Genomic DNA, 26,963 nt, shown 5'->3' with positions numbered 1-26,963 from the left:
GTGTCGCAAAGCAACAGCAGGGAGAAAGTGCGATGAAGAAGGGAAACAGGCAATCAGGCTGAAGGGCTATGTCGTTGTCCTCGGGGATGAGTTTTCTCCTCCAGTGGCTCGATCGTAGATTTTGCTGGTTGGGTAGTGATCTTTTGCAGAGGATATTACCTGTAGAGTGCTACTTGTTTTTCCCAGGACACCTGTGAATAGATAATGCTTGACCTTTTATAATATTTTTTAAAAACCTGTGGAATGGGGCTGGGTATGGTCAAGCTCTTGCCTGGTGTGCACAAGGCTTTGGATTTGATCTCCAGCATCAACCCCCCTCAAAAAAATCAGCCTGCTGTGGTGATGCATGCCTGTAATCCCAGTACTCTGGGAGGCTGAGCTAGGAGGATCATAAATTCAAGCCCAGCCTGAGCAATTTAGCTACTTAAAAAGTCTCTGTAAAAAAAAAAAAAATCTATGGACTGTAAAACCAAATACAAACTGATCTCTTCTAGATTGTATTCATAAAGGAGATTTGAACATTATATCAAAATTTTCCATCTTACCAGGTGTAGTGGCACACGGCTGTAACCCCAGCACTGGGGAGGCTGAGGCAGGAGGATTGCCACAAGTTTGAGGCCAGCCTGCGCTACATAGTGAGCTCAAAGCCAGCCTGGACTATACAGGGAGACCCTGTCTCAAAAAAGAAAAAAAATTGGATACACATATTTAAGTATTGCATTGCCTCTCTGGTGTGAGAAATTGAAAGAGTAAATAAAGGCCAAAATGTATAATCGATATTAGGAAGCAAGAAGAAAATGTTCAAATGAGAAGGGGAATGAGGGTAGGGGGAGGAGAAAGGAAGAAAGAGAAAAGAAAAAAGAAGAGAATAGAAGGAAAAAAATGAAGACAAAGTTTTTGTAAATAAGAGGGAAAGAGGGGTTGAGGGGAGAGGAGGGGAATGGGAAAAAAAAAAATCAAGATATATCATGTACAGGTACAAATTCCCTACGATGAATGTGACCACTATGTATATCTAAAGTGTACCAATAAACTTAATTTTTAAAACCGATTTCCCTTGGGCCAGGGATATAGGTCAGCAGCAGAGCACCTACCTGGCAAGCGCAAGGCCCTGAGTTAGATTCCTGGTGCCAAAAAAAAAAAAAAAAAGTATTCTCCATCTTCTATATAAACTTCATTTGTTTTCTAAACAGATTCTTGGGGCCCAGAGCCGGAATGCAGGTGGAAGGAGAATCTCTGAAAACAGCCATTCTCTGGATGACTTGGAAGTAGGCCCAGGTAAGAGGCGAATTTCACACATGGGAATTCCTCTAGGAAGCGCTCGCTCACTCGTAGCAAAGCCAGTGATTTTAAAGGGAGAGGGATTCTAATGAGAGGGAAGCCGGTCTTTCCCAAACCTCTTTGCTTTCTATACACAGCTTCTCTTGTATTTTTAATCCATTTTTGTCAGCAGCACCCTTTGGCACATTATAATGACATTGAGATTTCATTTTTTCCACGTGTTAAATTGCCATAATTTTCACTTATTTCAAAATACACACTGCTCAATTATGGGAAATGTTTTCCTTTTAACATTAGGAAATTGAGTGACTATTACCTTATAAGTGACTATTATATTTCTGATTCCCTTCTTTGTACTTTTAATAATAGAAATTGGCCGTTCGATGACAACCCAAAACCTGGAACCTCAAAACCAATGGAATTACATTCTATCTTATTTCTAACAAAGCATCTTATTTGCATTGTTCCAGGTCATTTGCTGTCCTCTGCATTCAGCCTGGAGAAAAATGAGAGTAGGCGAAATCTGGAGCTCCCACGCCTCTCAGAAACCTCCATAAAGGATCGAATGGCCAAGTACCAGGCAGCTGTGTCCAAACAAAGTGGTTCAGCCAGCTATGCAGTATGTGTCCTGCAGCTTCCCTCCATTCACTCCTCCAGCCAGTGACCCTGGAACGGGTCCCCAGCCAGATCCTCTCCACAGAGAGCCTTCCTTACCTCACTTATAACCCTAATTCTTTTTCTTTTTCTTTCTTTTTTTTTTTTTTTGGCCTTTTTGAGACAGGGTCTCTCTATGCAGTTCAGGCTGGCCTTGAGCTCACTTTGTAGCCCAGCCTGGTCTCGAACTTGCAGCAGTTTTCCTGCCTCAGGCTCCCGAGTGCTGGGATGACAGGCCTGCCCCTCTTGTAACCCTAATTCTGATTTTGCTCTACTATCTCATTTACATTCATACCCCACTTATTTTTCTGTGTGTTACTGGCTGTTTTACTTAGTCTGTTAATTGTTAATGTTAAAGAAAGTGTCTTATTAGTTTGAGTAGAAACTTTTTTTTAGTGCAAGCACTGTGTCCCTGAGCTATACACCTGGCCCTGAAGTTATCTTTTAAATGGTATTTATTCATATGTACACACATATGCACACTTTTAGACACATATCTTTAAATTTTCTTTTTAAGAACACATGTATACATATTTTTCTTTCAAACATTTTTCCCAAACTTTCAAATTAATTCTTGATGTCAGAATTTTTTTAACAAAACTGGAAGAATAATATTGAATTTTATTTGTTCCTAGGCAGATTGACACTGATGCATTTTAGAAGTCATAATGTGTATTTCAGAAGTTAAGCCCTCTTTCCCTCCACAAAATTAAATATGTGTGCTCTAATAATACCCATTGGTGGACTAATCCTCTGGACAATGAATGATTTCACTTTGACTTTTCACAGTAGTTTTATTTTTATTTATTTATTTATTTATATTTTAAAGAGAAAAAAACAATAAAAATAATGAAACAAAGTTTCAAAACAAAGTAATAGGATAGTAACAATGGTTAATATATTGCATTTTGTTATCTTCAAAGTAGTTACTCAGAGTACAAGATGCGGCTCTTAAAAATTGACCAGAAAATATTAGCACAAACCATTCCTTTCAGTGAACTAAGAGAAGTTAGAAGTATAGCTATCTTAACGATCACAGTTTTAAGAAGAGATGACTGGGTAAAGCGGTAGCAGAACAGAATATCTTAGGTTCATTATTCAACAAATTTAGGCTTCCTTTAAAAGGCAGGCCTGGAGATGCACCACGCAGGTGATCTGCAAAGCTCCCTGTGCCCTGCCGCTGCAAACATTCTGTCCAAGTGACTCTCCAGGTGGGGAAACCTGTTCAGTGACTTTTTCAAAACCACTAATAGAGTTTCTGCACCGCAGCTTCCCCGCCCTGGAGATTCTTAAGAGTGGAGAAGTCTTTAGGAATTCTTGTGAAAAGTACATTTTATGTCATCCCGAAAGAATTTCACAGGCCCATCACTGAATGTAGCTGTATCAAAGCACATCCTCCGGCCGAGGCGCTGGAGGCGGGGCATTGAGGTGGGTCAGGAGCGAGTTCCGGGGCGCCAGCAGTGTCCTGCAGTGCGGGCTGCCAGAACTCCCCCAGGGCACCGCGGAGCCTTAACCGGGATTGCCTGACCTAAGGAAAGCAGTCGCACTTTCTTTTCCTTCATTGGCCTTGTGACTATTTTGCCCGTTTCCTCGCATGCTTAAACAATCTCAGAGAGCAGAAAGGTGCAGGATTACTGAGTTACTAGCAGGCTAAAGGCAGGAAATGTCCATGTTCGTCCACCCCTATGTAGACCGGGCAGGTGAATTACCTTTACTGTTCTCCCCCCAAGGGTCCTTTGCGATGAAAACAAAGTGAGTTTCAGATGATATTGATGCATGCTTTTTTAATGTTGAGGTATTAAGAGAAGTAGACTAAGGTGTGTCATTTGTACAGCATATGAATTTTATGTGAAAAACATAGAGCCCCACAGAACAAGGTTGTTTTATGGTGTCAATAAATAATTTCATTTTTCATATGTCTACATCATCCCTGTCTCTCTTTCCAGGCCGGGCACTTATATATATGGTCAGTATATTTTCTTAATTATTGGCACTTAGCAGCTCCTTTCCCCTGCTCCAGAATGGTCTTTTCTGATAAAACTCACAAGCTTTGCATTTCCACAAGCTCTGCTGCTAGAAGAGTGAATCACAGAACATGGTGTGCTGGGGTGTCTGTGTGTGCGTCCCTGCTGATGTGTCTGTATTCTAATGTGTAGTCTGAGACTAGCACACAAATATTTAACTCTGAGGTATGTGTCCACACAGCTGCTTTTGTCATTTCACTGGTCAGTGGGTTTTGCTTGTGAGACTTAGGGAGTTGATTTGACCTGAGGCCTTTGAAAAGAATTTTTTTTTTAACATTCCACATTTATTTGAAAGATGTGCTATGAGAAGAATGGAATGGTAAGAATTTTTGAAAAGATTCACGGGCTATTTTTGTTTAACAGAATGAGTTGAAAACCTGTGCTGGTGAAATCAAAACTCATAAACTGGAGCAGAAGGAAAATGTGCCCCCAAGTCCTGAGGTCTGCATCTCCCATCAGGAGGTAGAAAAGGTGGGTTGAAAAGCCTGATGTCCAGTTGCCAAGCAAGCATGTGTTCTAAATTAGATGCCTAAAATTAGAGGCCGCTTTAACTCTAGGCTGTAGGGTGTCTGGGAATTTGGTAGCAGCTGCCAGGACAGATTGTCATTTTTGCAGGTCACATAATTTCACTTGGGAAGCCCTGCCACTTACAGCTGACCAGATAATGAGCCTTCATTGGAAAATTCTTTTGCTCAGCAAATGCTCACAGACCGTGGAGCTGAAGTGATTTTTAAAGATCTGTTTGATTACAGATACTATTTTTAAAGTACTTGTATATGCTGAATTTAAGTATATCCTTAATAGTGTCTTGTTTGTTTTTTGTAGTACTAGAGATTGAACCCAGGGTGTTCACACTGAGCTACATCCCAAACCCTTTTTTTTTTTTTTTTTTTTGAGAAAGGGTCTCACTATGTAGTGTAGGCTGACCTTGAACTTAGAGCAATCCTTCTGCCTCAGCCTCCAGAGTGCTAGGATTACAGGCGGTGGCAACCATGCCTGGCCCCTTTTTATTTTTCAAAATAGGGTCTCATTAAGTCACTGTGTTGCCCAGGCTGGGCTTAAACCTGCATTCCTCCTGCTTCAGCCTCCTAGAGTGATGGGATTATAGGCATGTGCCACCATGCCCACTTCAATGCAGTTTTTTGTGTTTTTCTTTTTTAGTTTTGTTTTTGAGGTAAGGTTTGGCTGTCTTGCTCAGGCTGGTCTAGAACTTGTGCTTTCAAGAGATCCTCTCACCTTAGCCTTCCAAGTACCTGGGACTACAGCCGTGTGTTACCACACCCAGTTCATTTAACGCATTTTATAAAAGAAAATCTCATTCACTCTCTCGGAGCTTGTTTTTTATTGTGCACTGCAGAGGGTCAAAGCCAGAGCCTTGTACATGATAAACATGTGCCTCGCCACTGAGCTATACGCCTAGCCCTCACTTAAGGTATTTGAAAGCTATGTACTATGATAAACATAGGAAATGCTAAGCTTCAAAAAGGAAACACAAAACTAGGCATGGTCATGCACGTCGTGCACAGCTATAATCCCAGTACCCTGAAAGGCTGAGGCAGAAGGATCGCAAGTTTAAGCCCCGCCTGGGAAAATTAGGGAGGCCTTGTCTCAAAATTTTTTTAAAAGGAAGGAAACGGGATGTAGCTCTGTGCAAAAGCCTTGGGCTCAACCCCAATACCAAAACAAAACAAAAGACAGAGTGTTCTTCATGTGCTAGGAAACCAGCAAGAGTAGGAGAGAGGAGTAACGGGCTGGTTATAATGAAACAGCAAGATAGGCTGTGAGAGGGGGACAGGGCCAGGGAGACTCAGGGCGCTGAACCTGCCTTCCTCGGGAAGGTGCTGCCTGAGCCAAGGCCTGAGGAATGTGCAGAAAGAGGCCAAGTGAAGAAAGGGAAGATTAAGAAAAAGAAGGACGTGCAAGCACAAGCTCGGAAACCAGATTGCGGCTTGCTTAGGAATTGGTTTGGCTGGAATAAGGTACATAGAAACAGTGGCAAGAGGAGGGGAGGTAGGGCCAGGGCGAGGTCTGGAAAAGCCTCTCGAGGGTTTGGACACAGACTGGCCACCGTGGAAAGCCACAGAAGATTTTTTTCTTTTCATGGAAGATTTTAAGCAAGTCATATTTGTATTTTATGCTTTAATCATTAGTTGAATGGCTTAGCAGGTACAGTATTTATGCCGGATGAGTTTATCATGTTCTCTGCCAAACCTTCCCAGTCTTTTTGTCAATATAATAAATGTGGAGATGATCTATTACTGTGATTAATCTTAGGAGAAAAAACATTGCTTCTGTTATACATAATGATACCTTTGATATTATTCTTCTAAAAGTTGAAGAGATGCTTAAAATGGATTGAGTAGCGGTTGTCAAACTGAATCAAACTTGTCAAACTTTTTTTTTTGAGACAGGATCTTCCTACGTAGTTCAGGCTGGCCTTGAACTCAGGGCAATCTGCCTGCCTCAGCCTCCACAATACTGGGATTACAGGCATGCACCACTGCACCCAGTTCAAACTTACTTGACTATCATAGGCTTTTAATGCACGGTGTATTGACAGAACACTTCCAGGAGCTCATGAGATAATTTTGCACACTTGAATCAAAGGAGGCACCCAGAAAAAATGTTCTCAATTAAGGGCTACAAAATTTAACTCACAGGGGATGGGGATATAGCTCAGTGGCACAAAACGCCTGCCTGGAAAGCACAAGGTCCTGAGTTTGATTCCCAGCACACACACACACAAAAATTAACTCACAGCATAGAGCAGAAAATGAATTGGAAAAAGTAAATTATTTTCTAAATATCGCAAACATATTGAAATGAGTAAATATTTGACAGTCATGTGTTATGTGATCATAAAATTAGCAAATAATTTGGGCACATTTTACAGCAGTAGGCTCTTGCATTAGTCCAAGGGTCACATGTGTTGAGTTCTCTCTTTAACTGCCTGGTTTTCCTGTGTTTTCAATGAGAGACTATTTTAAGTATGATGAGTGAAGCCAGGTGCAATGGCGCACTCCTGTAATCTTAGCACTGTGGGAAGCTGAGGCAGGAGGGTCACAAGTTTGAGTCCAACTTGGGCAATTTAGCAACTTAGTGAGACCCTGTCTCAAAATAAAAAGGAAAAAAAAAAGTAATGAGTAACAATGTTTGGAACTTGCCTTATATCCTGAAAAAAAATTTAGGGGACAAATATTCCCAGCATTGAAATTCCCCCCATATTTATCCCAGGAGCATAGTTCGGGAAATAATCATCTGGAACATAATGCTTGGGTTGTCCTTGTATCTAATTTCATGCTTCTTTCTTGATTGTCTTCATGCTGATTTCAAACTAGAACTCTAGGCTGAACTGGAAGATCAGAACATTTTAATTATAGCTTAAAAGGGCATTAGTGCAACTGAATCACAAATTGGAGTGTGGGTGGGGGAGAAGGGATAAAAATAGTTGATATTCTTCAAGTGCATAATGCAGGTTTATAAACCTTTCACTGCCTTAAAATTTGCAATGTTTTTCAGAACCTACCTGTGCTTTTGGCTGCTTTCCTAGCTTTTGTTAACCAGTACCTAAGCACCACTGTTTGAACTTTAGCATGCTTCATGAGGATATTAATGGTAGGACAGCTGGGTGTGGTGGCACACACCTATCATCCCAGCGCTCAAGAGGCTGAGGCAGGAGAATTGCTGCAAGTTCAAGGCCAATGTGGACTACACAGTGAGACCCTGTTTTTTTAAAAAAAAAAAAAAGTGCTAGGAAAAACTTTTTTTCAGATAAGATCTTGCTATGTAATTCAGGCTGGCCTCAAACTCACTACATAGCCTAGACTGGCCTCAAACTCATGGCAGTCGTCCTGCCTCAGCCTCCAAGGGCTGGGATGATAGGCTGCGCCACCACACCCAGCTCCTCAAACTTTCTATTCTTGAAATGGAACATTTTGTCAAGGTATTGTTCTTCCTCTTCTCTTGTGAATGAATTTGTGCTTTCCTTTAATGAAATGTTTGAACAAAATCTGTCTGGAAGTTCTTGCAGTGAAGTGATTTTTTTTTTTTTTTTTTTTTTTTGGTCTTTTTTGAGACAGGGTCTCGCTATGCAGTTCAGGCTGGTCTTGAGCTCACTTCATAGCCCAGGCTGGTCTCGAACTCGCAACGATCCTCCTGCCTCAGCCTCCCGAGGGCTGGGATTACAGGCGTGCGCCACCACGCCCGGCACAGTGAAGTGATCTTGTTGGCCATGTGCAATGATGTCAAAACTGGTGTTAAACTGGTACTAAGTATAACCCACAGGCTCAGGGTGACTAAATTCGAGCTGGGAAAAGAACATCCCAGGATGGTTGCTCCTACTAAATGAGCAAAAACTGAGGAACTTCTTACAGAAATGTATAACTTTCAGAAAATTATTTCATATCATTAAATGAAATAACGTACCTAGTGTGATCAATACCTAGCACATCACAAACACTCAGTAAATGTCAGCTGTTATTATCTGGTTTGTTCACACCATGTTAGAGTTCTTGTAATGAAGAGAGCATAGAAAAAACAAACGTGTTGACATTCAGGTGCAGTTAGCCAACAGCTTAACATCCACGGTAAGTTGATTCAGTACATTAGACATCCTGATGTAAACACTCAGTTTATATGGAGATAAAATCCAACATCTGAATGGAATATTACCCAAAGAGCATACACTGTTGACCTTTGTTGACCCTTTGTAATTTTTGGAATGTGGAGGGGATACAGGAAGACCCAAGAGCCAATAGCAAAGAGAGAGAACCGGTAGAGAATTCTTTCATTTAAATTTGATGGCTCCTGTGAAAAAAGCACCTACCTTGTGCATAAGCTCCACCGTCTTCTTAAGCACTGCCATTCTGAGACTGGGAGTTTAGGATACTCTTGGAGGTTAATTTTAGGTAAATTTGTTCTTGAGCTATCAGAAAGTCTTCCGAGTGGGCAAGCTTACTTCAGCATAGTGCATTTGGCTGGGAAATGGTAATTAGGAAAATTAAAAGAATAAAAATAGTGCTTGTGTCTAAATACTTCATCTTGCTTGGGTGTGCTTTGCTCTCTTTGTTAACCAGTAGGTTAATAGGGGGTTTTGTTTTGCTTTATTTTTTAAGAGTGGAATGATATGGCTTAGAAGCTCTTTTATAAAGGGAGGTGATGCACACTTTGGCAGCAGAGCTCGGTCTGTTTCTCGCGTCACTCTGTAATTGAGAGGCATGTTAATATCCCCATAAAAGACATTCTGCTGCCTCTTGTTTAAATGCTCAGCTGTTCTGGTGCCCGTTATTTCCCCCAGGCAGCCAGTGGCTGCCCAGAGTCAGCAGGTTTTTATGGCATTAGCAGCAGTCTGCTTTTTTATTTTTAATGTGATTCTTAATCTCCCCCACCCCACCCCACCCCCTTTTTCTTTGCAGATTTCTGCAACTGAGAATAGACTGGCAGTCCATTCCACCCCTGCTGAAGATGCCTGTTGTAAGCATGTGCCCTTAGCTTTGGAGGGTGAGGTCTTGTTTTCCATCCATTCTTGGTTCAGAGGTGTCCGTGTTAAGAAAGTCACATACCAACACCAGCATTTTAGCTGATGGATCTTCCGCTCAGTTTTAGGGACTGGTGCTTGGATTTCCTTCACGCACTTCATGGCTTAGAGAGAAGTTCAGTTAAATATGGTTAACTTGGGACAAATGGAATACTTCAATATATCTCTCATGGAAATTACCCTGACCTTTTTACTAAACTTTTCCAGATTTAAAGCCATGTGAAGTAATTTTGAAGTTTTATTTTAACAGAGGTTTGTTCAAGAAGGATTTATTCATTTATCAGGATAAAAAAAAATAGACACGTGAGCCAGGCATGGTGGTGCATGCCTGTAGCCTTAGTACTCTGGGAGACTGGGGCAGGAGGACTGGAAGTTTGAGCACAGCTTGGGCAATTTAGCAAGATCCTCTCTTTAAAAAGGTGAGGGGGCTCAGAGTGTAGCTCAGTATGAAGACTCTAGGTTCAATCACCAGTACCACCAAAACAAAGCAAAACGTTGGTATTTGAGTATCCCTCTAAGGCTCTAGAGGTTTTCCTGCTGATGTTGAATTTTGTAATCATTTCATCCTATTTTGGAATCATTTTGCACCTCCCAAAGATAAAAATATTTTGTTTTTACTTCATCATGTCCACTTTCCACTCTAATTTTCAATGCATTGTTTAAAAAATATATACAGATTCCTATCAGTGCATTGTTGCTACACAAATCTCTAATGAACTCTCAGAACTTTCAGAGAAAAACTCCTACTGCTTGAATCCAGGAACATTCCTTTTGTAGTTATTTCACTTGGGCTAGAAATAGTTATGGTTTTGACTAGGTTTGTAAAAGTTTTTTTGAAAAATAAGCCTTAATCTTTTGGTACTTTGTTGACTCAACTCTAGATTTTAAGGAATCTTTTTTTATGACTCCTTAGCAGCTATGTAAATGGCTCTTCTGTGCTGCTTCTGAGTTCCACGGGATGAATACGCTGGCAGGAAGTTAACTCATGCAGTTGGCACTTTGATGATTATGAAAAAAAAAAAACGTTATGGCGCACTTTTCCACAGTCTTCGTCCGCGGATATCTGCTACATGTCTGACCACAGGACAGTGAGGTTATACACAGAGCACACGTGCCTATACAGCGTGAGATTTCTGCCCACACGCGCTGCCGTTTCCCCAACTTCATCTGAAGCACCAAGAGGTTATTGGGAGTGCTAGCTACCAAAAAGACATCAGAGTCCCCAAAGAGCCGTAATAAATAACAAGTGCTACAGGGCAGAAAGTTCTTTATGCAGATTCCCACTGTGTGGAGGGGGTGAGGGAGTAAGCCTCCTAATGGCCGCCGCCTGATTTGTGAGAGAACTTGAGAGCTAGGCTTTTCGTTTAGAATATTCTTAAACAGAAGAACAGTGCTTTAAGATTAGTGTTTTTTGTAGCACTGAAAACACATTCCAAAAAAAGAAACCTACATTCCTTGATAGAAACTCCTCAATTTTTGCTTTTTGGAAGAACCCTTTCTAAGACTCCCCGTGAGATACTCTAAAATGTTCTTTTGTAACTCAAGCAGGTAACTCGCGGGTGAAGAATGAGGCACAGCCACCTGTGTCCCCCACGCTGAGTCCAGATGCCAGAGCCTCCAGCCTTTCTGAAAGCTCTCCTCCCAAGACGGTGAAGGTACAGGGGCCACCTCTCTCTGAGTTTGGGACATGGCTTGTTAGCAGAGCTGATTGCTCTTTGTATCAGTATGTTCATTATAACCTGTGTTTCTATTTTCCTGGGGCTGATAATGCCAAATAAGGATACGCTTAAAAATTGATTTCCTGAAAATCTTTCTTCTGCTCAGGTGTTTGGGCCAGGAGGGGGAAGGGTCGCTAATGTCTCTGTTTGAAACCTGGAAACTTCATGGAAGTTTTACAAAAATGTGAAGTTAAACAAATTAATATGACTTTCAAAAACTTAAATTTATAGATCTGTGAATGGACAGAGGCCCACAACGTGAGAAATATGAAAGATTTGTTCAATTAAAATTAGCATATTGGATAGAAATGTACAGTCACCTTAACAGCAGTGGCTCCCTAGTCTGAGCAGTTTGGTCAGAACGTGATTGATAACACTTTTAGAGAAAGAATGTGTCTGCTGGAGTGGGAGTTGGCAGCCCAGTTTTTGTAAAGATTGCCATTTAAGCAGAGTTATGCTAGGATATAATATTAGATGTTAAGCAATAAACAAAATCTTTGTATGCTAAGACAATTTTATTAGGCTACTCAGTGTCCAGTCTCCTTTTATTCCCCAATTTGAAAAGTCTTTCCCTTTCTATGAGCAAATATGTATTCCCATAAAACTGACCCCAAAAAGATTGAGTTTTTTTTTCCCAAAATGTATTTCAGGCTTGTCAACTGACTCGTTTCAATTGCATGCTTTGTTAATGCAATGTTACTCTACCTATATGGATTAATAACCAAACATATCCACACTTCTTTAGTGTCTTTCTCCTTGGTGTGCTCTTTCATAGCTGGATTTTGTTTCCAGAGTTTTAGCTTGATAGAAACTCAGTGGACAGAATTAGGTAAAGGTGGTTCGTATTGCCCCAAATTCATGCTGCTGTCTGCCATGCTTATGTCCCTTTACTGTGTGTGGCTGGTCCTTGGCCCATTTTAGTACATAAGAAAGATGAAGGGATAAGGGCAAGGTGAGGGTCTGGAATAAAAGGAAGAAACAGGAGAGGCAGGATTTAAAGGGCAGATGGAAAGAATAGGGACAGTGATGAAAATAAACACAAAAATCCAAAAGGAAGCAGACACTGGTGAAGACAGTAACGTTTATTGATAAGTATCAGGGACCTGGCCAAGATCCATAACTGCCTGTGTGAGGGCTACGGCGAAAGGATGAAATAAGAAACAGACAAATTTAGTAGTGCATGATGTGGGGCTGGGAGGTCAGTGCCTCATGATGGGCAAAGACAAAGACACGCCACTCCATGCTAGTGCTATTTATGAGCCAGTGTGTGCGAGTGGAGGGGGGCTTTTCCTGGAACAGCCCAGAGGCTGTGGTAACATGGGTAATATCAGAAAGAAAATAAGCCAAGATCCATCCCCACACCTGGGTGCTAATCTTACTGACCCAGAGGAAGGTGATTTCCACATTCCAAAACCCACCCAAAGGCAGGCTGGCTAAGGAGAGCCTAGGACAGATACTATGTCAATTTACAATTTGTGATCTCCAGCAGAAAAGGAACAAAAGAGCCAGGTATGGTGGTGCACACCTGTAATCCCAGCACTCTGGGAGACTGAGCCAGGAGGATCCAAATTTCCAGCCCAAACTGGAAAACTTAGCGAGACCCTGTCTCCAAAAGGTTATAGTTCAGTGCAAAGCCCTGGATTCAATCCCCAGTGCCACTGGGGGCGGGGGTTAGAGGGAGAACAAATAAACTGAGATGAGTCAGTCTGCACACACATCCCACCTGACTCTCTTCTGACCTTGGAAATCTGCTCATGCTGTCATCAGCATTTTCCTTTTCCATCAGCTGGAGGCCAATGACATAGCAAAGGCCACAAGGTTACTTTCCTTTCTGGCAGCAACCTTGCCCAGATGTGAGTCCTTGAGTTGTGGTTCTGAATCAAAAATGGCAAATAGAAAGTGTTGGGGATGGCTCAGTGGTAGAGCACTTGTCTAGCAGGTTCTGAGTTCAAAACCCAGCCCTACCTCACTGCATTCCCCAAAAAGAAAAGAAAAGAAAAGTAAAAAGAATGGTGAGCTAACCTGACTTGGTGATGGATATCTGTGTGACTGAGGGACCTGGGGAGTTTCTCTGGCTCATCTAAGCGCTAAAATATGTTCTTGAGACTGTTTGAATTCTCAGCCCAGCCATTCCTCAGACATCTGTTAGGTTGGACTGAGTGTTCTAGGTTGAAATCCTTCCTGATGCAAACTCCAGGGTCTGAACTGATGAGTGCTGTGCAGAGCCGCATCTCCCGTAGGTCTTCCTGGGCGCACCAGTGAGTGTAGACAGAGGTGGAACTCTCTCTGCAGCTGGATCCAGCCCACACCTACTCCTCTGGTCCTGCTCACTCAGCATAGACTGTAAGCACCCTGCCTTCACAGACAGTCTAGAGCACTGGGTAAAGACTGGAGTAAACTGGCCAATGCTTGTCTGCGGTCTAAAGCTCCAAGTCGTGGTGCCCCGAGCCTGAGGTGGGACTCAATCACATTTCCACTTTTCTTTAAGGGTAATTTCCTTTTCTCTTCTTCAGAGCTCCCCTTTACAGTCTGCAGGCAAGCCAGGCACTTTAGTTAATGTGTACAAGAAGACCTGTTGCTATAACTGCTCTCATGGCTCTAGACTGCAACAGAAGTTGTTTCTCCACTTAGGGAAATTACATGCAACTAAAAATACATTTGTTTGCGCAGAATAGATTTTTGGATCCCACGTAAAAAACTGTTCCTCAGTGCCCATCTGTCTGCTGTTGGAAATAGGACATCTAAGGTAGAGACTCATTTCATTTCAAATTTAGCTTCATAAAGTGAAAAAAGAAAAAGGTACAGTAAGGATTTTGCTCGCTTTGAACGCTGGCCGTGTGGTTTAGCTGATGAGACTTGGTGCTGATGAAATGGAAGGTGCAGGCTCCTTCTCAGAAAGGGTGCTGTGCTGAGAGCAGAGCTCAGCAGACCCTGTGAGGAGAATCACGCTCGTTCTGCTTCATCGGAGGATTTCATTGTCAGCTATCACACAGTAAAGAAAGGGGAAAGAGGGACTCGACACCTCGTCCCTCCACCGAATGTCCCCAGAGGGCAGAGGGAGAAAGGGCAAGGGGATGAGGCTGGCTCTGGGGACGCCTTCTTGGCCCCACTGTACCAAGGAGAGCCCAGTGCCAGGCTGCCTCAGCTGGTCCTGCCGTAGGCTGTGGAAAGAAAACCTGCAGACTCTGAGAGGACAGGCGTTGCCGTGCCCCTCCTGCCCTGTCAGCTGTGGTGCTGGGGATGGAAGCCTGGGCCTCACACATGTTAGGCAGGTGCTCTGCCACTGAGCTACAGCCCCAGCCCATGTCCCGTGCTATTTTACAAAGCTAGAGTTACCCTAGAAAGGCACCCAGAACCTTTTCTGTCTTTCTCAGAGCACGAACCTTTCCTCTGCATACATAGAGCAGTCTACTTAAGATATGAATATTAGCCAAGCATGGTGGCACACACCTGTATTCCCAGCCCTCTAGGGAGCTGAGGCAAGAGGATCACAAGTTTGAGCCCAGCCTGGGCGACTTAGCAATGTAGTGAGACCTGTCACAAAATAAGAAAGAGCTGGGATGTACCTCACTGTAGAGGCCCTGGATTCGATCCCTAGTACAGAAAAAACAAACAAACAAAAAAAACCCTCTCAAATGCTTTCACAAAGAGTTTCATAGAAAAGTAAAAGCTGCACAGAGCTGAGCCAACCATTTGCTGTATGATGAAAAGTTTTAGTTTTATTACCTAGATATTTTGCCAAAATTGGAAAGAGGGAATGAAAGGCATTTGTGGTACTCTGAGGAACGGAGACCTGACATCAATATGGAATTTTCTTCTGATTTCACTAGACTACCCAAGCGGGGCTTTCATTAGACTGAAAAAGAATACGTAAGATATGAGGGTAAAGAAATGCAGATGAAGCCATGCAAATTTTTTGGGAGGTTTGTTGGAAAATTAAGTAGATGCTTATCAAAGGGGGTTCTGTAATATCCCTCATTTGGAAAAGGCAGTATTTATGAACATGAATTATTTATATGTACCTCATTCATTCCAGAATATCCTGAAGGTATTATCTACACATTTTAATTTAAAACCAAGAGAAGACTGGCTTTTAAAAAGTGTTGTAGTGAGATTATTTTCATTTGGGTTAGCATCTGCTCTCTTCTCTAAAAAAGCTCCCTTTAGTTATGGAAATTTCACATTCTAGGACAATTTGGAAAATGCTCTGTGGGTTTGTGAATCAGGAGTTCCAGGTTTTAATTCCAAGGCTGCTCCAGTGACTGTCACTTTGATAAGCACCTGACATCTTAGTCCTTCATCTTCTACATGTAAAAGATGCTTGGGAAGGAGGGATGAAATGGTCTGTAACCGAAAAACTATATTGTAAAGATAAAAAGTGTCTCTCAGGCTCCCTGGCAGCGTTGGAAGTGTGCCTGTGCCGAGGCTGAGCGCACCATGTAGGCACGGGCCGGGCGGTGCCAGGCCTGCGAGAATGGGAGCGAGTTTTGGGCACTGATTATGCTTCCTGTTTGAACAGACATGGGGGCAATTACAGAAAAGTGGCTGAGAGCCCAGGACAGGAAATAAAGGGATGGCAGAGCCACAGCCACGCTGACTTGGCATGTTCCCATGTGGGGGTCCTCTTGTCTTTGTGACATTGTATGGTCCCAGCTGCCACATAACCCGTAGAGAATGTCACAAAGGGACTGTGTGAGAAATGAATAGGAGTAGGGAAGGCTGGTTTGGCTAGTTAGGAGCTTGTGGCAACTCCGTCTGAGAGGGCCGTGTATTAATGTGATCTTGAGGAAGATGACTTTTCTATAGGTGAAGCTCCCTTAAAGAGACGCCCAGTGGGCCAGGCGTGCGAGGTAGCGAGCACTGAAGAGTGCTATCGAGACGCTCCTTGTGTGGGTGAAGGCTCATAAAAGGTCGTTCTCCTAAGTGGGATATGTTCCACCTTCAGGTACACACTACTGAGGCTGATTTTGCCATGATTAGCAGAGTTACTTGAAACAGCAAGAAAATATGGTCTTATTCTCGGGTCAGAGTTTTTGAGTTTCAGATGGCTGGGTCCAGCGCTCCAGGGCACACCAAATGCTGTGTATTCATTTAAGGTTCCTGTTTGTCTCTTCCAGCTTCTGCTTCCTGCTGCTGGTACCTAATCTCTGCTCCTGCCTTCTACTTTCCTCCTAATGTGAGCTCAACCTTCACTTTCTCTGACGTTCTCTGTTCTGTTCGCTGGACTGCACCCTCCCACAGTGTGTTTCTTCCCCCGGTGTGTGTGTTGATGGCGCGCGCGCTCTCCCTCCGCCCCCTCCCGCACAGCCCCATCCATTGCCTCTCGCACCAGCGCGAAGTTTCTGTCTGCAGCTCCGCCTTTGCCAATCACACCCACCAAGTGCTTATTCTCTTAAATCTATTTCAAGTGTTAAAAATACAGAATGCCCTTTTTGCAACAGGAAAAAATTAAATTTGATAAATACTTTTGTTCTATTCTTTTTTTTTTTCTATTACTTTTACATTAATTAGTTGTGATTTGGACAGGCTCTTCCAGTGGCTTCAGTTGTATTATTATATGCAAATCTTACTCTACATTTTATCTATCTCCTCTTTGCTGGGCAGGGATCACCTAGTCCTTTCAGTGAAAATGTAATTAAGATCCTCAGTAATTTTTTAAAAAATTTTTTTGGTGTTAAGGACCAAACCTAGGGCGTCATACTTGCTAGACAAGCCTTCTACCACTGAGCTAAATCCCCAGCCTGTGCAAATGTAATTAAAACTGCAAATGCAAATACATTTCCATTTAGGTACAGTCTTTTCAGAATATCCATGCAAAAAGTAAAGAAAGAATTCTGAGCTCCAAGTACTGCCTTATTTCCAAAAGCATCCAATGTAATAACATTGGGTTGCATTTAGATACTTCTCTTTTTTTGCGTGGTAACTAGGTTGTTGCCTGTGGTCCTTTTTTCTTTTCTGAGACAGGGTCTTGCTATGTAGTCCAGGCTGGCCTTGAACTCACTATGTAGCCCAGGCTGGCTTCAAACTTGCAGCAATCCTCCTGCCTCAGCCTCCTGAGTGCTGGGATTACAGGCATGCACCACCACGTCTGGCCTCCTGTGGTCTTTTGAGTATTCAAATTTTTCTTTTTAGGACTCTACTCCTAGCATGAAGTGGATTGCTGTTACCTAGACATTTCCATTCAGTTTTGTTCATTTATTCTTAAAGCCTTTGGGTACTATTTGGGAGTTTATTACTAATTTTATTAAACTCCTTTTGTAGATCTTTCTCTTCATACCTATTTTATGTTCATTTTTTTGTTCCCATGTCCTGTCCAAGTAGGCATTGGTGGTTCAGAGGCAGAATTCTCACCTGCCATGCCATGTCTAAATGTACTTGAAAAATCATTTCTATGTGTTGTTTTCCCTCCTAGTGAATCCTGTGGCAAATGACCAGTACTTTGAATTTTCATAGGCCTATTTTCAGGCTTTTCAATCAAGTCTATCTTGCCCATAACCTGGTCATTTTAGGATTAACCATTCTGACCCTGAGCCTTGGAATTAATTTGTATTATTTACCACCATGTGCTTCTGGTGGGAGCTCAGACTGGTCTGGGTGCCACCTAAACTTGCTCGTGCATTGCTGGTTGAGGTGTTTATGTTGGGGCAAGCCAGAGGTTGCTCACACCTAGGAGCCACTTGGCTCCCCTGATATTTCTAGAATTCTGGCTTTTACAGGTACTGGAGTACCAACTATTTTATATTTTTTAAGGTTGAGTTTTATCGGGTTAATACAATGCATCCACTCTTATGCCACACTTGGAAAACTGTTCATGAATTCCCAGCATTAACAAACGCATTCCCAGGCGTGGTGGTGCATGCTTATTATCCCAGCACACAGCACTGGGGAGGCTGAGGCAGGAGGACTGCTTTGAGTTCAAGGCCAGCCTGAGCTGCATAGTAGGACCCTGTCTCAAAACAAAACAAAATGCATTCCCCATTGCATTCCTTTTATTCTCTGTTGATTTTAAAAAACATAGGACCTGTAGCCTTACTGGGCTATTCTGCCTTTTGGGCCTAACAAAACAACTTGTGTCCCGGGTAAACTGTTCCCCTTGTTTTGACTTGTTAAAAATATGCTTGCTGGGCACAGTAGCACACACCTGTATCCCAGCACTCAGGAGGCTGAGGCAGAAGGATTGCCGTGAGTTTGAGGCCAGCCTGGGCTACGTAGCGAGTTCAAGGCCAGCCTGAACAACATATCAAGACCCTGTCTAAAAGATATATAATAATAATTTTTTAAACCCAAAAAATCTCACAGTTGACGGAGCAAATCAAGGTTATAGGAGCAGGGGAATAAAAGACGCTTTACTGAAATTGAACTCCCTTTACCTAATTCCTAAAGCCAATGCTCTTGCTCGCTTTCAAAGTTGGCCTCTTCAGAATCTGTTCTTATAATGATACGTCCTTGGCACTTGAACCAGATGTCTTCTTCTGTGTCACAGTGACATGTCCTCCTAACCCCTGCCCCTACCCATCCCCTGCCTGTAACATTTTGTGTGCACTTACCTGGTGTGTGTGTGGTGGTTTGTCGATACCTTTCTCAGCAGTGCAGCCCGAGCCCACCTTCCTGGGGGCTGTTACATTAGGGCAGCCAGACAGCGAGAAAGGAATACAGTAGAAGCTCTTGGCTTTAAAGAGTCAGCTGATAGGACGCAGGGTTACTGTCTTGTGAGAACGGACTGGCCAGCTGAGGGAACCCTTAGATAACAACTCATAGGGCCCATCTTAGCAGAGGATTAGCCCGTCACTGCCTACTCCAAAGTTGTCCTTTTCCCTTTCCTTTTCCTAGAAGTTTCAGGCACCTGCCAGAGAGACCTGTGTTGAATGTCAGAAGACAGTCTACCCCATGGAGCGCCTCCTGGCCAACCAACAGGTGTTTCACATCAGCTGCTTCCGTTGCTCCTATTGCAACAACAAACTTAGGTAAGCCAGACCAAGACACGCCATCTCTCTGTGTACTTGGAGCTCCAAAGGAAACTTTGGCTTGTGTGTGTGTGTGTGTGTGTGTGTGTGTGTCTTTTTGAGACAGGGTCTCGCTATGCAGTTCAGGCTGGCCTTGAACTCACTTTGTAGCCCAGGCTGGTCTTGAACTCACAACAATCCTCCTGCCTCAGCCTCCCGAGTGCTAGGGTTACAGGCATGCACCACCACGCCCAGCCTGAATCTTTGGCTTTTATGGCACTGATACTAAAAGCAGTTATGCTAATTGTGTTGCCTTGGAAGCTCCTGAAAAATTAGAAAACATTTATTGACCGGTGTTTCGTGCTAAATGATAGTGGTGTTTGGGGCATCTTAATACACTGATATGTTTGTTTGGATGTTAAGACTGACATTTAAATAATATAGATTGCAGGTAGAGCCCCCTGTGACCTAATTTAGTAAATGATTTTCCCTTGGTATCATAGAATCATAGAATTAAGAAACCCCAAGAGGTTACTCACCTAAACCCTTATTTCAGTGCCTTAAGCACTGTATAAATGGTAATAATAGCAATAATTATAGCCCCTGGAGAGCATGCGTTCTCCAGGTTGCTTTGTTTTATTTACTTCTGAGAAAATAATTAGTATGTGTCATTCTGAGTAACTCAGAGATATAAATGTGACAAGCTGGGGGATTATTCATTCTAATCTAGTGTAAACCTCACTTCTACCAGCTCCTTAGAGAAGACAGTAGCTAAGATGTCTCTGCCCAGCTATCCTTCCAGAACAAGCATTTCTCCTAAATATACTCAAAGGATGACCTGATACCTGCAAGATACATAAGGGGGAGATACCTCAGCATTGCTAGTGCTGGTATTAGGTAACTCTAACTAGACAACGTCCTGTTTATTTATTTATGTTTGAAACAAGGTCTGGCTATGTAGCCCAGGCTGGCCTCAAAGTCATAGAGATCCTCCTGCCTCAGCCTATGGAGTGCTGAGATTACAGGCATGTGCCACTATACCTGGCAATAACTTCCTCTTATATTGAGTCAAAATCTGCCTCTGTGACTTCCAGTCAGTTGGGTTATTTTGGTTTTTTTGTTTTTCTGCCCGCAAAGTTCATTTTTGCTCTGGAGTGCACTATTTATTTTCAGGAAATGCTTTCATTATTATAACCTTTTAAAATATATTGACCTATGTCTGAGTCACTTAGTTGCTAGGACATAATATCGACACCCACAATTTAAGGAAGAGAGGTTTAACTCACATTTCAGTCCATAGTGGGCTGGCTGCAGGGCAGGTTGGCATAGTAGAGAGGGCTGTGGCAGAGGAGAGCTGCTCACAGCATGGCAGACAGGAAGCAGAGTCAAGGGGGGACCTGGGAAGGGAGGTGATACTCTCCAGGGTCACACCACTGTGACACACCTCTTGCACCAGACCCCACCTCCTAAAGGCAAGTCAGCTTATACTCCCCTATAACCCAGTCACCTCTCCAAAGCCCTGCCTAGGAAGGCATGAGGGTTTGGGAAACCATGACACCCTCTGAGACTAAATATAGACTTGTCCAGCAGTGATGTTGAGTGAGACTGACCTCCTGGCTGCCGCTCACTGTTACACTATGAACCACAACTTGCTTAGTGCCTGTATGTGTGTGTGCATGCGCACACACCGAGGACAGATCTAGAGCCTTGCACCCTCCCTCCCAACTGTATTCTGGCCCCGTAGCTTCCTTTTATCCAGTCAGTAATAGCTATTGAGTGCCAACTATTTTCAGAGCCCTATATGCACTCTTGTAGATTATGCTTTTAAATCATGGCACAAATGGGAAAGTAAGAAGACAGATTGAGGCTTTTTAGTACAGGACATCATTATAAGTAGTTACAGGTTATAAATACAGAGGAAGTGTAAAAGTGATCAGAGCTAGGTATGATTACCTAGGGAAGACTTCTTGGGAAAAAAGGTAATTAAAAAAATTGTTGACAGAGGAGAGTAAAGTTACTTGAAAATGGGGAGCGTATACCAAGTGGAAGAGTGAATTGTGAAGGCTTAGTCTTGGAAACAAGCGTGTTTCATATAAGGATTAAAAATATATATGTGTTTAAAAGGAGGTAGACAATTCTTTGTTGTTTTTTTTCTTTTTTTTTTTCTTTTTTTTTTTTTTTTTTTTTTTTTTTTTTTTGGTCTTTTTGAGACAGGGTCTTGCTATACATTTCAGGCTGGCCTTGAGATCACTTTGTAGCCCAGGCTGGTCTTGAGCTTGCAATGATCCTCCTGCCTCAGCCTCCCGAGCGTTAGGATTATAGGCCTGTGCCACCACACCTGGCGAGAATTGTAGTTCATTGCTGTGCTTTTAAAGATATTTTTCTCACTTGGCATCTTTTGAAAATACTAGAAATGCCCGATGTTAGCCTGCTGATATAAATGAGAATCTTAAGATGTATTAACTTTCTGTTCTTATTCTTTTGATGACAGTCTAGGGACATATGCATCTTTACATGGGAGAATCTACTGTAAGCCTCACTTCAATCAACTCTTTAAATCTAAAGGCAACTATGATGAAGGCTTTGGGCACAGACCACACAAGGATCTGTGGGCAAACAAAAATGAAACCGAGGAGTCCTTGGAGCGACCAGTCCAGCTTCCCAATGCGGCGGAGATGCCGCAGAGCCCTGGGGTAGAAGATGCCCCCATTGCTAAGGTGGGTGTGTTGGCTGCGAGTATGGAAGCCAAGGCCTCCTCCCAGCCGGAAAAGGAAGACAAGCCGGCGGAGACCAAGAAGCTGAAGATCGCCTGGCCTCCCCCAGCTGAGCTCAGCAGCTCAGGAAGTACCTTGGAGGAAGGAATCAAAGTTTCTAAACCGAAATGGCCCCCTGAGGATGACGCGAACAAGCCGGAAGCTCCTGAGGACGTAGATCTGGATCTGAAAAAGCTGAGACGGTCTTCCTCACTGAGGGAGAGAAGCCGCCCGTTCACGGTCGCAGCTTCATTCCGAACCTCCTCTGTCAAGAGCCCCAAAAACTTGTCCCCACCTATCAGGAAAGGCTGGAGCATGTCAGACCAGAGCGAGGAGTTTGCAGAAGGGGTAGTAGCAGAAAGGAAACAAGTAGAAAATGCCAGGGTTCCCGAGAAGAGTGACAGCGTGGAGAAAAAGACCTGGCAGAATAAGGAATCTAAAAGAGGAGAGCTGGGGAGGAGAAGTAGGGAAATTCACAGTTTTGAGATGGGAAGTGAGAATCTTCTAGAAAATGCTGCAAACCTCAATGATGATTATAGCAGCCTCCTCAAAGAGCAGTCTCCAGTAGAACCCAAGACTGCAAACTGGTCCAGCTTTGCAGATGACACCTCCACTAAAGAATTCAGTACTCAGAATCAGAAATCCCAGGATACAGGGTTCTGGGAGGGAGAAGTGGTCAAAGAGCTGTCTGTAGAAGAGCAGATAAAGAGAAATCGGTACTATGATGAGGATGACGATGACGAGGAATGACAGCCTGCAGCAGGCCTTGAATCCATCTTAGTGTTAGTGAACCGCTGCCCTTTGTCAAAGTGATGCAAGAGACAAGAACCCTAACATGAACTGTCATTTTCAGCAACTTGGAAATGAATTCCTGCTACCAAAAAAAAAAAAGAAACATAGTGCAGTAAACCAATTCGAGTCATGCTGCACACATGTGATCCCAGCAGGATCACCCTCGAGTTCAAGGCCAGCCTGAGTTATAGCAAGACTCTGTCTCAAAACAAAAACAAAAAACACAAACCAGTTCTAAGTGCTAAAGATAACATTTCTTAAATCTTAAATTTTAGCCATGATGATATGCATAAGTGCTTATAAGCAGGGAAATATTCCAACTGATATAATCTAGATTCCACTGTATTCCCAAAAGATAATATTAGATAGATGGTTAATAGTACATTTTTATACTACAGATACTATTGTGGAAATAAGAGAACATACACAAGGGATTTAAGGGTCTAAACATTATGATTGAATGCACTTTAGTATAAAGGGCACAGTTTGTATACTTTTAAAGGAATACCAATTTGATTTTTTTAGTATTCAGCTCTTAAGAGATGAAATATTTACTCTTCTAAAATTTTTTTAGGTTAATTTTCTTACTCTGATTATATGGGGAATTTATCACTTTGCATCCTACTCTGTACATCTTGAATTGAATTATTGAGGTACAAGATAGCCACTTTTTCAGAGCACCTTTTGAGACAGTTGAAGAACCAACCTAAAAGTTTTGGGGCTTGGAGAGATCCACTGTCTCCCAAATGTGCTGTGGTATTTGCCAATGAGTTTGACTACACCCTAAGTGATTGCTTTCCCTTTTGTGCTATCCATGCTTCTCCCAATTTACTGAAGGTTGCGATATTTTTGTAAGACCTTTGGATCATTATTCACCAAGCTCCATGTTAGAGCAAAGTGAGTTCAAAGGAAGAATAACAGAAAGAACTGCCTTAACCCACTTAAGCTCAGCTCTCCAAACCTGTACTTCACTTCTGATATCCCCTTTCTAAAACACGAATTTTTAAATACTTAGCTCTGAAGTGTATTGGCTGTTTATGGCAGACTGTGTTCCCAGAATGAAATGAAACCAGCGATAGGCCTTTTTATTGGGATGGTTTTCTTTAGTATTAAGGCTTGGAACATATGAGCTTGAGCACATTTGCTGTACATAATTGATATTCCAAATTGTATGTAGGGGAGGAAGAGGTATTTCAAGATACAGGCTTTTCTTTGTACTGCTTTTATATTTAGCCCTAATTTTTAGAGATGTAAAATATTCTGTTTTCTTACTGTCTTGATTAGTCTGGGACATTTTTATTCAATAAAGGTTTTAATTTAATTTGAACTTGTCAGTACTCCTTTTCCATTTACACATCGTGAGAAACTGTCCTGATCTTTCCTTTAGCAGTTTGGTAAGAAAAATCAAAGGGGGTCTGTGTTTTAAGGAAAGAAAGCACTATAAACATGTCCCACCACTAGGTGGTGATGTTGGGCTGAACTTGGACTTTTCCTTCTCCCCGAAGGAAAAAAAATTTTTGGAAAATTGCAAGTAACTTGGCAAGAAAATTGGTGTGTGCATTCGAAATGAGCTGTTTGTTTTAACAATTCAAAATCCAGTGGCGATTTTTATTACTATATTCAACATTTAATAATTCATCTTACAATTAAGCCTCTCATGCGAAATAGAATTTCTAAATCCCTCTGCTGAAAATAGATGGGTTTTCCATTTTGGGCAGAGGCATTTTTGGTTGGTTGATTCCTTTTGTAGGAGCAACTGCTCCAATTGTTAGATCTTTAAGAGTACAGTGGAAATACAGATTTCCTTGAACACAGATAAGCTTTTTGAGTCCTCTATTACATTTTCCAGCATCAGTGTATGTTCCTCGGTCTTCTCTGTGTACTACTTCTGTTCTTACCTCCATCCCAAGCTAAAGTCATTTACAAGTCCCTGTTCACAGAACAATTAACCCAGGAACACTTTAACAGAATATCCAGTCTTGGCTTGAGTTTAGCAACCCTTGGTATATAACTATTGGCTTTTGTAATGTCCACATGGTACACAACATAGGTACTGACTTTATATAAGAAAGTCAGTGCCAGGGGCTGGGGATTTAGCTCAGCGGCAAAGCGCCTGCCTGGCAAGCGCAAGGTCGTGAGTTCGTTCCCGGTACCGGAGAAAACCCCGCCCCCCCCAAAAAAAAAAAAAAAAAGTCAGTGCCAATGGTTATCAGTTGAGTATGTCACCATACATCAGATACCTACGGACTGAGATTCTTCTTTGAAGAACCCTTTGCTGTACCTTTCAAGGGCTGGAATAAACAGTTCTGTAAAGGTACAGAGTAAAAACAAAGTGTAGCTCCATGTTCAATGTAGTAATACGATTTCCTTGTCAGGAGGATTTCCAGATGACACAAACATTCTTAGGAGACAAAACCTGCACCCAAACAAAAAAGGATTAATCATTTGTCCCTTTCAGCTTTCTAAATGAAGGCAAACTTGTTTGGACTTGGTATGTCGGTGACAATAGATTGAGGTAAGTTTTTCTGTTGAACAAGCAGGAAAAGGAGCCAATTTGGGACCTGAGATGGTTACAGAGACTCATGACTGTTAGCAGACCAGCAGGGTTCCAGCAACTTATTGATTACAGCACACTTAGCCAAAGGGAAAGGTGTGTCAAGTTTTGGTCATCACACATTTCATCAACAATATGTTTTCTACCAGTCAATAGGTTGAGAGCTAACTAGTATAAGCCCACTCTGAGGGAAAAAGAATTTTGAATAGGGTCTGGACCAAGATCATTGTGCACTGGTCCCTGCCTGCTGAGTTAGCATGTTGTGGGTTCCTTGGGGCTTTGGTTTAAATTCCTCTGGGAAGGGAAAGTATACCGCCTTGTAAAGTTTATCTTTACTAGCTTTGGGTGAAAATGGCTTCAGGTAGTGATTCTCAGATCAGTGGCAGTGGCAGCACCTATGAATTTGTTAGAAATGAGAAATGTAGGCCTCAGCTCTAGAGTGCTTGCTTTGCATGCAGGAGGCTCGGTTCAATGCTCAGACCAGCACCACTTCAAAAAAGAGGGAATGGAGGCTGGAGATTTAGCTCAGGGGCACAGCGCCTGCCTGGCAAGCACAAGGTCGTGAGTTCGATTCCTGGAACCGGAGAAAAACAAACAAACAAAAAAGGGAACAAAAGGAAGGAAATGCAAATCCATGGGCTCTGCCCTTACCTCCTGCAATTAGATCCTCTCTGCCTGGTCCCAGAAAATTTATAGAGTCCCGCTTTATGTGGGCTATTGGAAAGCCAATGAATGTTAGTTTGAGAAGCAATGAACTAAAGTAAATCTTTACCCTACTCCTTGGTATGTGTCGCGGTCCCCCCACCCTCGCATCCCCAACTTTTAATTCTGGTATAAGCATACCTTCCTAGTTACAATTTATCCCCAGATGATAGGTACAGGTTTAGTTACTCCAGCCCCTCCCCCTCGTTACAGTTAACCTGACACTTTGCATCTAGGTTTTAACAGAGTTCCAGGGTTCTCAGGCATTTCAGGAACAGTTGTTCAGTCTGTTGAAGGTACCTAGGCTATGGGCTACCCTCTTGGTTCATGTAGATTCACAGACTTCCTTGTTCGTGCGAGAACCAAATCTCAAGGCGGTTTATAGGATAAGGGCTCGGAGTTCTTTGAATCTAAAGACTGTAGAAGCCACTTATAATCCATATAGCCTTTGGCAAGCTGGCCTCTCTGGACTTCAGTTTACTCCTCCATAAAGTAGCGGAATAGTATCTTCATAGGGTGGAGTGAAACAAGCTATGCAAAATGTTCCGTGCAGTACCTGGCACATAGAAAACTTCACTAAATATTAACCCTTTTTTTTGTACTGGGGATTAAACCAAGGCCTCCCACGTGCTAAGCACATGCTCTTAACATTGAGCTACACCCCCAGCCTATTTTGCAGTCTGTCTTCATATTTTGCTTTGGGTGTTTCCCTTTCCATGCTGCTGTTCCTTTTTTGTTGCTGTTGTTGGTACCGGGAATCCAACTCAGGACCTTGCGTTTGCCAGGCGCTGTGCCTCTGAGCCATATCTCCGTCCCTCCATGTTGCTTTTCATTTCCTGCTCCCTATGAGAAGAATAAAAGGACTTTCTGAAGTCAATTTTTTCTGAGGAAAAGTGGTGGTAACTTTTAAGAGAATAAGAGGGGGCTGGGGATTTAGCTCAGCGGCAAAAGCGCCTGCCTGGCAAGCGCAAGGTCGTGAGTTCGGTTCCCGGTACCGGAGAAAAAA

General features: G+C 42.7%; 2 protein-coding genes across 7 annotated transcripts in view; both read left to right on the top strand.

Annotated features, from left to right (window-relative positions):
* The window catches only part of Lima1 (LIM domain and actin binding 1), a 97,493-nt gene extending 73,465 nt beyond the window's left edge, over positions 1–24,028 (top strand). For 2 of the 6 annotated variants that reach the window (XM_013508484.1, XM_013508488.1), the window contains 7 exons: positions 1,194–1,278; positions 1,752–1,900; positions 4,323–4,430; positions 9,374–9,458; positions 11,041–11,150; positions 19,044–19,177; positions 21,648–24,028. In XM_013508484.1, the coding sequence (XP_013363938.1) occupies positions 1,194–1,278; positions 1,752–1,900; positions 4,323–4,430; positions 9,374–9,458; positions 11,041–11,150; positions 19,044–19,177; positions 21,648–22,659 (1,683 nt within the window). In that variant the 3' untranslated portion in view covers positions 22,660–24,028. Of the gene's footprint in view, positions 1–1,193; positions 1,279–1,751; positions 1,901–2,823; positions 3,902–4,322; positions 4,431–9,373; positions 9,459–11,040; positions 11,151–19,043; positions 19,178–21,647 lie in introns of those variants that run through there. The other 4 variants (XM_013508487.1, XM_013508486.1, XM_013508485.1 and 1 more) reach the window with 4 other exon arrangements.
* A 1,578-nt stretch (positions 24,029–25,606) lies between these two features.
* The window catches only part of Cers5 (ceramide synthase 5), a 31,485-nt gene continuing 30,128 nt past the window's right edge, over positions 25,607–26,963 (top strand). Inside the window, exon 1 of the mRNA XM_005411958.2 lies at positions 25,607–25,660. Within this exon, the coding sequence (XP_005412015.1) occupies positions 25,607–25,660 (54 nt within the window). The remainder of the gene's footprint in view (positions 25,661–26,963) is intronic.

This window comes from Chinchilla lanigera, unplaced genomic scaffold, assembly GCF_000276665.1.
Source record: "Chinchilla lanigera isolate Chin_1 unplaced genomic scaffold, ChiLan1.0 scaffold00146, whole genome shotgun sequence".
NCBI classification, from domain to species: domain Eukaryota; kingdom Metazoa; phylum Chordata; class Mammalia; order Rodentia; family Chinchillidae; genus Chinchilla; species Chinchilla lanigera.
Note: the sequence above shows the minus strand (reverse complement) of the source record. Positions and strands in the feature narration are given on the sequence as shown.